A 14,773-nucleotide genomic window follows, 5' to 3' on the forward strand; every position below is an offset into this window, starting at 1 on the left:
CCGGGTCAGGCCTGCTTCCTATTTCTGCTCCCTGACTGACAGGAAGGACTGATTGCCTTTCATAACACTTCCCTCCTCATTCCAAAGCACTCTCCCTTAGTCGTCCCATTGCTTGGTACTAAGCACACCTGCAAAAGTTTCCTAAACAGCTCCCCTCAGTGTCTTAGGATAATTCCATTGGAATCAGATACTCAGATTAACTCCTGTCAGTTTTGCCTCCATTGTCACCCGTCATCGTTTTCCACAATTCCATTTTAAGTGCCAAAACAGTATTGATTTTAAAGACAAATAAATGAGTATCCCCTGATGTCAAGGGTTCCGAAGACTTTGGCTGAGAACCAAAACAACTGAAACACAAGTATGCAGAGCAGCATGAGAAGGGAGACAATCATAACTCTGAGGCTAAGGAGTCTGAAAGCCAGTTCTAGTCGCTCCTCTCCGCTTTTAAGTGTTTGCACAGGCTGCTGCTCTGCCCTCACAGAGCCTACCTGTCAGCTGCAGCTACACATCACTAACCTCCTTCCATTTTCCTGCTGCACCCAAAGTGTTCTCTCATCCACTAGACTAGTTTCCCAGCTACTGGGGACAGTAGCACCCAGTTTCATAGAATCATAGAATAACCAGGTTGGAAGAGACCCACCGGATCATCGAGTCCAACCATTCCCATCAAACACTAACCCATGTCCCTCAGCACCTCGTCCACCTGTGCCTTAAACACCTCCAGGGAAGGTGACTCAACCCCCTCCCTGGGCAGCCTCTGCCAGTGCCCAATGACCCTTTCTGTGAAGAATTTTTTCCTTATGTCCAGCCTAAATCTCCCCTGGCGGAGCTTGAGGCCATTCCCTCTTGTCCTGTCCCCTGTCCCTTGGGAGAAGAGCCCAGCTCCCTCCTCTCAACAACCTCCTTTCAGGGAGTTGGAGAGAGCAGTGAGGTCTCCCCTCAGCCTCCTCTTCTCCAGGCTAAACACCCCCAGCTCTCTCAGCTGTTCCTCATAAGGCCTGTTCTCCAGCCCCTTCACAAGCTTCGTTGCTCTTCTCTGGACTCGCTCCAGAGCCTCAACATCCTTCTTGTGGTGAGGGGCCCAGAACTGAACACAGTTTCCTATCAAGAATCGAGGCAGGACAGCAACTGCTGGCAGAGGGAAGAGAGCAAAAGGCACTAACTCAGCTCACAAGTTCAGAGCAAGGTGGCCGAGAGTAACTGGAAACTGTATGTAACGCTGTGGAAAAAAATTGGGCAAGGACAGACTACATCTTTGTGCAGATAGTTTTTCTGTGTATAAAAATGGGAAAAAAAACATCCCTGAGAAAGTTTGCAAGATCAAGGCTGTAGCCTTGATGCACATGCAGAGCACAACTCTCCAAGCATCCATTGCACAGGCTCTGCATTCCTTTGTCCAACAGATGCTCGGTTCAGAATCAAAGCCAGCTTTTTTTAACGTAAACATTTATGGTCCCTCTTTTCCCCAAGAAATTCAGCCTGCACTTAAAAACATGCAGCTTCGCTTGCTTCTGCTGTAGCAGAAACAGCAGATTTGTTTCAAGACAAAACAAAAGTAAACCAAATACAGACTATTTTTGTGCTTGTTTCTTCTCTCTACTCAAATAACTGAGAATTGGCTGGGAGGATTTTGTCAAAGCATTTCACAGAGCTATTACCTCACCCACTTCAAATGAAAAGAGGGAAGTTGTATCGAGACCCCCCAAAAAAGAAAAACCCTGCTTGTCCACAAAATATGTATGCTGGAAATAATCAGCTGAGAACAAGAAAGAAATGTTTGTAAGTTTTTTAAGAATCTTGTTTAGAACCAGGTTTGAAACCCATTTTGTAACCTCAAAAATAGCAGCTGCTCAGCAATCCTATGGATCACAAGCTGGGCAGGGCCGAACACCCTGTGTTTTGTACACAAAGCCCACAAAAAATTTGCTTCCATCCTTTCTCAAAACCTGAATCCCAGACCTGCATTCTGGATTCTAGCAAAGGCTATAAGAAAAATATAATTCCCCCAATTTTTCTCTTTCTCCCATACAATCGACACCTCTATTGCTTCTGGTCTGCCAGAAGATGAGAAGGAAAACCACGGCACCACATTACCCAGGGTCAGTAGCTGCACATCTTAAGGTAGGTGTGCTCTGAGACCTGTATGCTCTCAAGTCTCACCTCAGCAACCTTAGAAGAACCCAACGGGGGCTGTAATAAAACCAAACTCCTTTCTTCATACCTGATCAATGGCATCTGGATTTTCAGAAACATCAAAGATGACCGCTGTGGCTCCTCGCTGTACTGCTCGTTTCGCCTGCAATAAGAAAGACAGTATCCTCAGTCTCACCCCAAAAGATGACTTCTTACCTCAAAAATTACTTCCTCTCCTCATCTCCAGAAAGCAAACATAGCATTTTGTGTTTCTGAGTAGTTAAAACAAACGACAGAGTAATCATAAACACAGGAGTTTCTGAACCAACATGGAATGTAGTTCACTCTAGCTTCTACAATCTCTCTGTCCCTTCCTTCTCAAACTCCTCCTTCAACAAGATTGTAAAGGAATTCAAAACAGAGTTAGATTCTCTAAAGAATTCAAAGAAAATATTTTTTTTAAATTATGTTCTTTTACTCCATGTTTCTTGGAAGCACCATTAAAAACAATCTTGCCTCTGATCTGTAGCAGAGGGACACGCTCACTAGTGTAGAAAGCACATATAGACCATGTTCTTTCCACCTTTTCATTGTCATTTTCACAGTCCTGACAAACTCTAGCATATCCTTTGCAACCCTTGCAAAAAAGCCTCTCAGAGAATATTGCTGTTTCTGACCATTAGAGGTCAGAGCTGTTGCACACAACACTTCTTACGCAGCGATCAGACCTACTTAAGTGCATGGCTTTTCATCAATGCTTTTCATCGAAAACACAGTCCAAACCTGGAGTTACCAACAGCACAGAGGAGATATCTGAACATTTTAAAACCCTCTGGGATAAAGAAAACAGTATTTTATCTGCCGAGGATTACACGTGGTATTTTTTACCAGTTCCTGCCACAGTGCCTCCGCGTGTCCATACCAGCGTTGCTCAATGGCTCCAGAGAGCAAACATGCCCAGTAACTTCAAAGCTGTTCCTGCCTTTGTTGGGTGCAGAATGCAAGTAACTATTTCTCCTAGTGATGACAGCTACCACCATCACCGCACCAAACAAGAGGACACGGGCTCTTCATAGCAACTACCACAACCTGAACTTAATTTAAGATATAAAAGAAACATACGAAAGTGATAAATTATGAAATATCACTCAGTGTCGGCCACTACAGAGATGAGAGTTTGAACACCTACAGGTCACTCTCTCTGCTCTAGTCTTATCTATTTTAAATCAACCAAGCCCATCAGACAGCACGAGGGAAACCAGCTCCCAAGCGGGGTCTGGTTCCCAGCCCAGCAGGTATTTGTCCCCTTTGAAGTCAGCACACCTGGCTAATCATGAGTAGCTGCTGGGGAGGAAAAGTTAAAAGGAATCTGCTTCATCTTCTCCACTGCCGTGGCCCTGAGGTGAAAGCGCATCCAGGTTTCTCTAGAAAGCACCTTCACAGGCACGGACAGTGCTCGCTGGAGGGGGCTGGACTGAATCACCCTCGTGGTCCCTTCCAGTGCAAACCATCCCACGATTCCATGATTCTACAGTAACGTCAGCCTGTGACAGGCCTAGGACTTCATCATCAGTGCTCCCACATCCCGACTGGAGCTCCAGGGCGGTCACACACGCTCTGTGTAAACCAAACTACACGTTTGACATGCAGAAACACAGGGAAAGGTGCAAGATCACTGCCACAAAGAGCACAACGAGCACCTTGGCTCTAGAAACCAGGCTGGGAATGAGAACAATCTTCAGCAAGCCCTGTACTGGCAATTCCAAACTTCTCTTGATCTTAAGTACAAACATAATAACACACAAAATATAGGTTAGGTTTAAGTAGGTCTTTACAGGACAGAAACAAATCACCTGGCACAACCTTAACTCACTCTCTGAAATTATTTTAATTTGGGTGGAAGTGAAATACTTTTTTTTACAGGGGGCAACGGACCGTAATTGGCATTTCCCCTTGTGTTATAGGTAATGGCAGTGTAAAAATAACAACGGTTTGCACTTGCAGCCTATGCTACTACATCTAAGTGCTGTGGTTGGGAACTGCCTTACTTTAAAAAAAATCTCTCTAACTATTTCTGGTAGAACACAGCTGGTCAGCAAGGGAGACCTAACAATAATCTGCGAGTATACAGCTGAAAATAATAATAAAAAAAAGATATCTCGGTTTCTTCTTCCATTTTTAGAAATGAAGTTCCAAATGTGGAAATTTGTTATAAAACCAAGGAGACCTCCAGTATCCATCTCTTGACTATATTCTACAAGGTAATCCCTGCAATATGAAGAAGGCTCATGCTCCTCGCGCGGCAGCTCCCTTTCCCTGTATGAGCTCCAACAAGCTCCCTGACTGTGAAGATGAAGAATCCGTGTAAGACAATCACAGCCTGTATCTCATACTGTTCGTTGTGTGAACTTTGAGATTGCTTTGATGAACTTAAAGTTCCTTTTCCACGCATTAGCCCTGCCTTTAGGCCCCATCAATACTGACCGCAACGCAGTAGAAAGACCCTCATAGATCTGGACACTTAGAGGAGTGAAAAAAAAATGTCCAGTTCTGGTTTTCAGATCTCCTGAGCAGTGGTAACTTGTGCAAATGCCTTTCACAGACCGTTCCAAAGTGCCCCAATAAGTGCAGCTACAGCATTGCCAGAGGCGAAGAATAAATCTTCAGAATTGTTGAAAGGGTGCAGAAACAGGAAGAAATCCATTTACAGCATGATAACACCACAGGGTGGTGATGCAGGCACAGCAAACCACCTGATGAGGAAAGGTGTGTATATTTGAAATTTATCCTATCCAGGTGGAGTGACAAAAGGAATAAATAAAGTGCAGAGAATTTCAGTCTATACCTGCACTGAACGTTTTGCAGCAAGGTATTGCAGCTATCACAGCAGCAAACACTAGAAGCTGTACCCCAATACACACTTCTCATGTACTTATTTTACATATATGCAGATTCAGGCTCCATTTGGGTTATTTTTTTGTGTACTAGTTTCAAGTTCTGTTATTTTTTTACCTTCTGAAAGTACATGCAAAATCAGCTTAGCTCAGAACTGCATATAAATCCATATTCTTGTTGGTAAGGGAATAAAGAGTGGCTACTGGATTTTTTTTTATTATGAGTGTAATTTAAAATTATTATTTTCAAGTTTTCATAGCAGTTTCTATTGGATTTTTTTCTTCTTTGTCTCTGACACAGCATGCAATGGCTTAGAAGTGGTTCAAAGACATTTCAGTTAATCATAAGCCAGGCGTGGAACAATCGAGCAAGTCAGTAGTGTTTCCCCTTAGAAAGCCAAAAAAATCCAAGCTTAAAAAAAAAAAAAAAAGAAAAATCTACTGTCTTGTGCATTAACGATACTACAAAACTAAACAGAATAGCTAGCATGAGTAGGCTGGAAATAAAAAAGACAGACAAGTGTCTAAACCTATTAGACCCTATATTGCACCATGCCCAGAAGAATAAAAATAATTGCCCGCCAGTCTCAGAGTTCTTGTTCAATCTACAGACTTGATCAAAATAAGTAGATCAGAATAAAATGCAAGAAAGCAATGAATTATTCTGCCCAAAATGCACCAAATCCAGGGCTGTATAATGGAACAGAATCTCTTAGGATGAGATAGTAGCATCAAAAGGTAGACAAAAGGTATGCTGGTGCAGAGAGGAAGGAATATGTGCCCTGAAATCCACCCCCAGCTTCCTAGGCAGGTGCCAGCTGGGGCTGGGGGGGATTCTCGTAGTGTTTACTGACCCCAGTCATGACCAAGGGACTGCAGAGAAAATGCAAAAAGGTCCATTTCTTTTGGATTGCTTATTTTGCCCATCCTTTACTGTAAAGTTTATTATTTAAGATTATCACTTGGATTAAGACATCTGTTCAGTAGGGGAGAACATGACAACAGCAGATGAAGGCAATCGAGCCCATGAAGAATGCTGCTAAAAAAACCAACAAACATTACTGCTTCCCTATATCATAAAAGAGAGACAACATGCACCTTGACTGCAACTACTAAAGAGTTTTAGCCACTTTAGGAGTATTTTCAAATGATACCTTAAATTTTAATTGGTAAATGAGCATTAAGAAGAAACTTGCCAGTTGCAAGACTTCATTCAAACATGTGGTAGACATCTGACTGCCTTCTCTAGTTGAATGTTGGATGTAGGCACCTCTAAAATCACTGAAATCATCAAGGATACAAACTCACCTTTGAATTTGCCTTTCCTCAATTCCTTTAACACCACTAGGCTAGGACTTCATTAGAAGCCCTCCGCTGAAGAATATATCTGGCTACTTTACACTCAAAAAATCATAGAATCAAAGAAAAATGTAAACAGAAGGATACGGTGTGTTTATGATACATTTTAAAAGGATTTCTCTTACAAATACATACTATTGGCTTCATCTGTGTTTCTGCACTGTTTTACTTTGCACAGAGATTGTCATAGCTCATGGAGAAGGCTGGTGACAAGTTATTTTAGAGGGTATTTTAGAGACCTACTTGTTAAGCTCACTGTTGGTAACCATTACCAGAAAGATGAACATTAAATTCTGTCCCAGGTTAAAATATGGAAGAATTTACTAAGCCCTGTAATCTAGAGAGGATGAGAGGAAACACATGTGACAGGAGTGTGAAGAAAGTAACTCTTCTCATCTCCAGGCCTGAGGAAGTCTTAATTATCACCTCAAAGAACACCAGACAGATTTGAAGAGCTCTGCACTCTTCCTGTGGGCTAGGCTAATACAATAGGGAAGCAACAACTTCCTTGATGAGACAAACTTCCCACCCGAGGGACCAGATGATCATTAAACAGGTGCACAGCAATAGTAATAAGGTCAGCCGCTTGTTAACATCCAGGACCTTAAAAGCTTGCAGATATGAACACTGCAAGCATCTCCTCCTCTGCTTCCTAGTGTGGCTTCATTCCAATTAATATGTCAGTTGTTATGCAACAGTGGAGAAACCAACATAAGAAGAAAAGCTGCCTAACAAAGTCCCTGTTCAAGACAAAAATCATGCAACATTAGCCTTCATTCATTACATTTACGTCTGTGCCAGAGTTAGCATTCCCTCACGATATACAGCGGTATTCGCACACGAGGACAGGACACTCATCTCATGGTTGCAGAGAGTCAATACATTACAGATGAGAGAAGGACTGAGGAACCACGGGTGGGAAACTCAAAGTCCGTTGATAATTTTTAGCCCTGCCACTCATACCAACACAGTAATGCACTACACATTGATTAAGACAGTATCTCAATTCCTTCTGTTGAAAACGGCTGTTGATGGAGCCTGATGACTACTTACAAATACACTTCCTTTTTTAAGTTGAAATCCTAGATAAAACCGATGGACTAAAGGGGAGAAAATGATGCTTTAAAAGTATTGGCTGCTCTTATAAACCCACAGATATATCCTGCTGTTCTAACACTGTATTCACACACATACTTGCACATTAAGAATTACGTATCTGTCTTCCTCAATTACTTGGATCGCTAATCCAACTCTAGGAATTCTCTTCTTGGAACTTAGTGCACTGTAAATAACAAATATTAATTATAACTATGGTATGTGGTACATGAGGGAGTCGATTTATTGTCTGGGTTAAGAAAATTATAAAGACGGGGAAGGGGATATTGGGTAATGGTTTAGGTGGCAACCAGCGCAGATACCAGTGAACTGCTCTCAGCAAACCATCCCAGATCTTTTCTATCAGGTGTCAGCATGTACTGTGAGCTGGTCCTCAAAACAAACAAGCCGTGAAGCAGAAGGATAAGGATGAAGACAGTCCTATGGATCCCAAAAGCAGAACACTACTTCCAGTCAGAACTAAGGGAAACAGCACAGCTCCAACAGGTATAATAGCGGCCTTTTCCTCTTCCCTTTCCTTCTTCTTTTCTTTTTTTTTTTTTTTTTTTAATTTATCTCATGCTTTGGGGGACAGAAAACATGGTAATTGGGTTGCTCTATCTCTGTGCAGAGACTGCTAAAGAGAGCAGTCAAGAAAATTGGTTTACACATCCTCATTTAGCTGAGAAATAAGCCAGCCTGACCAAGCTTGCATTCCCTCTGTCAGTGCTCGAGGTTTTCCCCGCCAGTTTCTCTATGAACTAAAAATCACTGAACTGGAAGGCGTATTTTCTGTTTAACCCAGCCCATCAGATTCAATATTCCAGGCTGGAACTCCCCACACTGTGGAGTCAGTGATCATTAACCTGCCAGAAGAGTAGGATTACGCAAGTGGTGTGAAGTGGAATATTTTTCATAGCTAATGTTTTCATGAACTGTCTTCAGTCCTCTGAAACAAGTGGTCAGCCCCTCACAGCCTATCAGTAACATCAGCAACGCTCAGTAGCAAGGGACTTGCATGTTCTGTGACTCCAAGGAGCGTGACTTTCAATGAAAAGGTCTAGGGTCTTGCTTTACTGCTTATGTTTAAGAGCACCACTGTATTGGCTGCTAAACTGTCAGCTCCAGTGGATATTGCTGTTCAGATGGTTTTGAAAACGCATTTGGAACACTATCAGCAAAAGTGAGCATGGCTGTGTGTTTCCTATTGACATTTGACTATCTGTAGTATACTTAGTTACCAGCAGCTGCTCTTGGGGAAAAGAAAATATGATGTTATCTCACTAGCAGAATAAACCCCACAGACTCATAACTGTACTTGCAAAAGCGTGGAGCATCAGTCACAGGCAAAGACTCCAGAGAAAGCCTGCTGGACTCTGCTCACCACCAAGAACCTTCCCAAACCCCCCAGCACCCTCAGATACACCTTCTCACTACAGCTGGCACACCATGAATCCTCCTTTTCTCTCAGATCCACAGGTAATACAGACACTACTCGAACATAGCAATCCTCTCTCTCTCTCCCACGCTGCTCTCAGGCTCAACACCAAAACCACGTTGCCCCTTGCAGCACCCCTGGAGCTGCAGAGCCAGGCCCTGGGGCAGAGGAGGAAGGAGAAAAGGACATCGTCTGCTCTGCAAACAGCAGCGGTTACTGATTAACCAACTGATGCCTCAGCCCTGTTAATGTACAATTCCCCAGCAATTCCAGAAACCACGTGAACCAAAGCCATAAGCAGGATGCCATTTCAAAGCTTTTCTGAGGCAACAAAAAAGGAACTTCCAGATTTCTGTCTGAAAGCAAAGGCAGAATATCCCAAGATGACAGTGAAATCCCCAAGTATCACACCCAGCATCAAACCCTTTCCTAACCGGATTACTCAAGTCAACTTCTCTGGTACTTTGGGATGCTTTATACACGTACCCTATAGATACAGCTTTATATGGCATTACGACAGTCGCTTTATCAATTACGAAGTCTAGAAAGAGGAAGTGCAAAGCAGTATTTTTTTAATTTAAAAATATAATCTCAAAAAAATGTACATGTCTGTAAAAAAAATTAAAAACTGAAAAATCCATGTACTTCTAGTTTAAGAAAAATCTCACCTCATGCAGTACATAATCGCAGTGACAAGACGTACCAATGTGATCCAAACCACTCGGTCTGGAGAGGCTCTGAGATAGTTAAAATGAGGAAGGGAAAAAAAAAAAAAAAAGTCTCTCCATCTTGGGGTTAGAAAGAAACCTTGTGATCAGCTCTGAGCCTAGACCAAGTGGAAACAAGATGAAAAGGACATTTATTTAATCCTGAACACAGGGAAGCCTGCTGGTTGCAAATCTCTTGTGACACATCTCAGAGCCGTGGGACTCCATTCCCAAAATCCTGCCTGTCGCTATCGCGCAGAGCTCAGCGGGAACGGAGAAGGGTGAGCACGGGAGAGGAACAGGCAGCACTGATGGACAACCCAGCACGCTCAGCAAGAAGCAGGCGAATGCACTCATGACAACTGATGCTGTGATGTTTTATAAGTCTTCAAGCATTTTTCAGGCCAATGGAATCCCTACATCGAGAATGGAATGGTCTCAGGTGAGTGTATTTTGGAAGTTACGAACAGAAGAATCATATACTACCACATACCACTACAGCCAACCCAGATAATTCTCCCTCTTCACCAGAAGAATCAGCTTGGGCAATGAGTTCAGTGGTAAAAAGATGTGAGGTGGGTCAGTATTGCAACCTTCCACGGGCCGGTCAATGCAAGATGACCTGGACTTTCTTTCAAGCAGTGATCCTTGGGTTTGGATTAGATTAGTTTCAAGGTCCCAGACTGTGGTGGGCCCTTGTTGTCAGTTTGTTGATTCTTTAAAAAAAAAAAAAAAAAAAAGAGAGAGAGAGAGAGAGAAGAGAAAGAAGGGGAAAAAGAATAAAAAAGGTGGAGGATTTTTGTTACAAAGGGAAACTGGAAACTTCTCTGCACACAAGCAGAGACATGGCTGTATTGCAGAGGCCTCAGGGTAAGGATTAAAGAAAAACAAAATAGAAACCCTTCCATCTCTAATTAGGGTCTTCATTTGCCAAAGAGCCATTCCACAGCGGGAGGAATTACATTCAGGCCGTTGCTTGGATAACGTCTCCCAGCAGGTTGGCTCCTCAGAGCAGGCTACTCTGAGCCAACAATTTCTGGTTACTTGGAGGCAAGCAGCCTGCATATTGTTTTAACTGGCCTGGCTTTTGCAGCCAGTTTTGCTGAAGAACAATCTTCTATTCAGAATGCAGAGATAAAAGCTTCACTTGGTTTGAATTTGTCCCCAGCTTCTTTCTCCCTTTCTTTTTTTAAACATGGGAATTATAGGTTCTGGAGTTTGCATTATTTCCCTTGTAGACATCACTGTTTTTCCCCTTCTAGCCACTTGATTCTTTGCCAGTGAAGGCTGCTGTCTGGAGTCCAGCCATTCATCAGACCCTACCTCATCATTAACACTGTGGTGCTGGCGGTCACAGCCCATTGCTGGCGACAGGAAATCCTAACTTGCAAGAGGTTAACCACAGCCCATAAACAGCCAGGCTGGCTCATTAGTCCCTCACAGTCAGCTGAAGGGACCCTCTGGGAGTTTCAACACTGTTCATGGACTCAAGAGTCTATACATTGTTTGCTCTTCACCAATGCTTTCCCTCCTCCACTTCTTCAGACTTGCAGCAAAGGTCCATCATTTTTCCTATCCGACGATGACCAAGTTCTTGGAGCATTCTAAAAAATTAAATGTCTGTGATGTCTTTTCTTGACTTATCAATCCAACATCAATGGGCCAACAACCGAGACATCCATGCTTTGGATAGCACTGATAGTTTAGGTGAGAGTTTCACACCCATATTGAGCAATTCTAAGGCAACAGCTATGCAAATGTTGATAACACATATATAATCTCACTAGAGAATTAATATCACAAATACGTCCACCTCTAACCTTCAAGAAATAACCTGCTGGGATTCCAAAAGCGGTCCCTACACTGACCAAAGAGCCCACTTCACATGTGCTTTGAGTTCACGGTATGATCACTTGCCTCATTTGGAGGTGATTCCTTGAATTTAGTACAAACATTAAATCATCAGCCATCCAAACAGGCACCCCTCAATAATACCCACCTGGTCATCAGACAGACAAAACATTTAGAGCACTAAAACGGCTTCTGGAAAATTATCTCACAGGAGCTGAATATGAAGCACAACTTGTGTTATATTTTCTCTTTCCTCCCTTTCAATCCTGTGAAAATCATTGCAAAACATCCCACTTTATGCCTGCAATGTCTTACGACCCATTATTTCCTACCATTGCTGACTGTATCTGCCCATCCTTTACTCTGCACATCGCTGTCCTCTGATGCAGCTCTGGTTACAATCCCCAGTTCTCCAATTTCTCCCAAAGCCTTCTGTCTCTTAGTGCACCAAAATTAGGCGTGTCACTCATCTGCGAAGTCCTAAATAATTCCATTCCCTGCCTCCAGATCTGCTCCTTATTTTCTCCACTTTCTGATCCATTTCTCTGGCTCTGCGTGCCAGCCCTCTTTTGTGCTCATTTCTAGACTCCCACAGAGCTGCACTTACTTGCCCACTCACTTTTCTGCTTCCAAACTCCATTTCTGTAGCCCTCCCAACACGCCTGCCATTGTGCATTTCTCTTGTTAGAGAAACAGGTAGATTCTGCATGTCAAATAAAAATCCCTCTCTAGGTCTGAGAAGCTCACAAGGTGCACAGAATCACAAGAGTCCAACACTTAAGAGACATAAAATATGTACATATTAGTATTATTGGGGGGGTTGGGGCACATCTTAAAAAGTTGTTCCGTAGACTTCCACCAATTTCTCTGGGAGTTGTGGCTGAACAAAGGCTGCAGTAACACGTGTTGTGCAACTGCAGCTGCTTCTTCAGCTTAAGGGAGAAGCAGCTGTGCTCCACAGTTGGTTGGAACTGAGTGAAGACGGTGCTGGGGACTGCTAAGGACCCAACACTAAAAGTGGACGTTTATTTAAAGTAATCAATCCAACAATAGCAGATCTAAGGAGTGCCCAGAGGGCAAAACACAAGAGACAGCCTTTCTTCATGAATAGCTGTTGCTTTTCATAACTGCACAGGGAACACAAAAAGGAAGTTGGTAAAATAATACAGTGACAGATCGCTGGCACCAGCTGCCAAGGGAAAGGGCACATCACCCCCGTGAATGAAAACCTGATAGATCTCCTCCTTCTGAACCGCATAACCTGACATAGCCCTTGTTTGTCCATTCCTTTTGAGTACTCCCCTCCCTGGCTTTGATCCAGCTCTTTTCTTTCCTTTTACATCTTTCACTGTATGAGCACAACATAAACCTTTCCTCCATCTCCAGAATTTAACTGGCTTAAGTTTTCTTACCCGTGTTCAACCTTTCCCCTTCTCTCCTCAAAGGGACAGCTGAAATTAAGGTGGAAAGCAGTCATGGAATGAGAGGATTAAAAGAGGAAAGATACGAGAAATGCACATTTGAAGTCAAGATTTCAACTACAGTGACGAGACTGCTGCTCGTGCTGCGTCCTCCAGGCAAACACTCCTATGTGCAACATTTCTTCCTTTTTCTTTCCCACTCAAATCCCTTTTAATCTGTTAAAATAGGCTTGTTGTTACAGTGCCGGGGAGGGGGGGACAGAAGAAAAGGCAAGGAGACGGGAAGCAGAAATAACACTGAGCTTTTGGCAGTATCACTTTGCTTTATGTGATTTACACTTTTTGTTCAAAAGTACACATTTGCCCATCAGGCAGATCATGAGGACTGACTATTGCTGTCTGCCATTACGAAAACCCAGCTTCTTCCCGAAAAAACATCTATTATCCCCTCTTCCGACCTCATCTACGCAACTCTGTTAGAAAATCGTGTCTGTACGCTGCAGAGGTCTGATCACGCTGCCAGCAACGGGGAACAGGAAACAAGAACGTCCAAAGATAAATGACCCAAAACATATTTGCACAAGTAACAGTATCACTTCAAATATCATTTTTTAAAGGTCAAATATAATTTTTCAGGTATCTTGGACATCGTAAATAATAATGAAGTGGCAAACAGCAAGAAACAATCAGAACAATATTGCAGCACTTCGGTTCTTCTTTGGTGCTTCAGGAAAACCATAATTATCTCTGTAGCTCAATATATTATTTAGAAAAAAATAAAGTAAGAAAAACACATGCGTGGCAGAGATTACAATTATATATACTAATTCTTTTCACAGATAACTTTAATTTTACACAACACTAAGATAATAGACAACGGAAATGAAAAAAATCAAATGCAAAGCTAATGAAGGCTCTTAACATGATGGATTCAAAGCTCAGAGTCATTAACACTAGCCAGGATGCTATTATCCCCCTTCAAAACACATACTCTTTTTTCATTACAAAACAAAAGGATTGATAAAAAACATAGTTTGTGTTCTGATCAGAGTTTTGGCCTTCTTGGCATGTGCAATGTAGATCTATCAACAAGTCCACAGCCAAAAGAGTCTCATTCGAGAAAATTCTCTTCTGCTTTACAACAACTTCCCTCTTAATGACTATGTCTGAGAGCTCAAAACAAGCAATATTAAGTCTCTACTGCTGAAAAACTCTCAGTCTGTGGTTTGACGTGCATTTGGGCCAGCGCTGCCATCAGAAAGAGCAGTCCCTCTACCTTCCTCCTCTTACTTGTTCCTACCTCTGCTGGACACTACGCTGCCTTCATGTAGCCATGCAGTGAAACAAACCAACCAAGCAACAGACGATATAAAAGTACAAATTGATTTTGTTTAATTTGCCTTTCTTTTTTTAGTACTTTCAATAATGCTGAAAGAAAAGGATTAAAATTGACTCCCCACAGGCCCTCTTGCTCCTCAAGTCTTAGAGCAGATCCCTCTTTATTCAGAAACTGAACTACCAACACAGCCCCATGATCTCGTTTGACTACCAGGTAAGAATCTTTTCATTTAAGCTAAATCGTGAGATGAGAGGTCAGGAATCACAGTGAGACTGTTTAATGGCAATTCAGGTTATGGCAATTTTGGCCCAAACCTAAGCAGAATAATCATAATGATGACGTGGCAAAACAAGAGATTCTTCTAGTTCGGATATGTGTCTTTATAAAGGGACTCCTAGAAGGGGGAAAAGAAGTGAATGGCTACTGGAAAAGCTGTTAGGAATTTCCTTATCTTACAGATTCCTTTGATGTGAAGAAAACAGGAAGCTGTAGTAGCAGGGACATCCTCTCTTTGTTAGGTTCTACTCAGATGCACA

General features: G+C 42.6%; 1 protein-coding gene across 1 annotated transcript in view; it reads right to left on the reverse strand.

The window, feature by feature from the left end:
• ZNRF3 (zinc and ring finger 3) overlaps positions 1-14,773 on the reverse strand; it is a 69,589-nt gene that overhangs the window by 10,943 nt on the left and 43,873 nt on the right. The window contains exon 3 of the mRNA XM_069871423.1: positions 2,222-2,296. Within this exon, the coding sequence (XP_069727524.1) occupies positions 2,222-2,296 (75 nt within the window). The remainder of the gene's footprint in view (positions 1-2,221; positions 2,297-14,773) is intronic.

Source organism: Phaenicophaeus curvirostris, chromosome 17, assembly GCF_032191515.1.
Source record: "Phaenicophaeus curvirostris isolate KB17595 chromosome 17, BPBGC_Pcur_1.0, whole genome shotgun sequence".
Classification (NCBI taxonomy): Eukaryota; Metazoa; Chordata; class Aves; order Cuculiformes; family Cuculidae; genus Phaenicophaeus; species Phaenicophaeus curvirostris.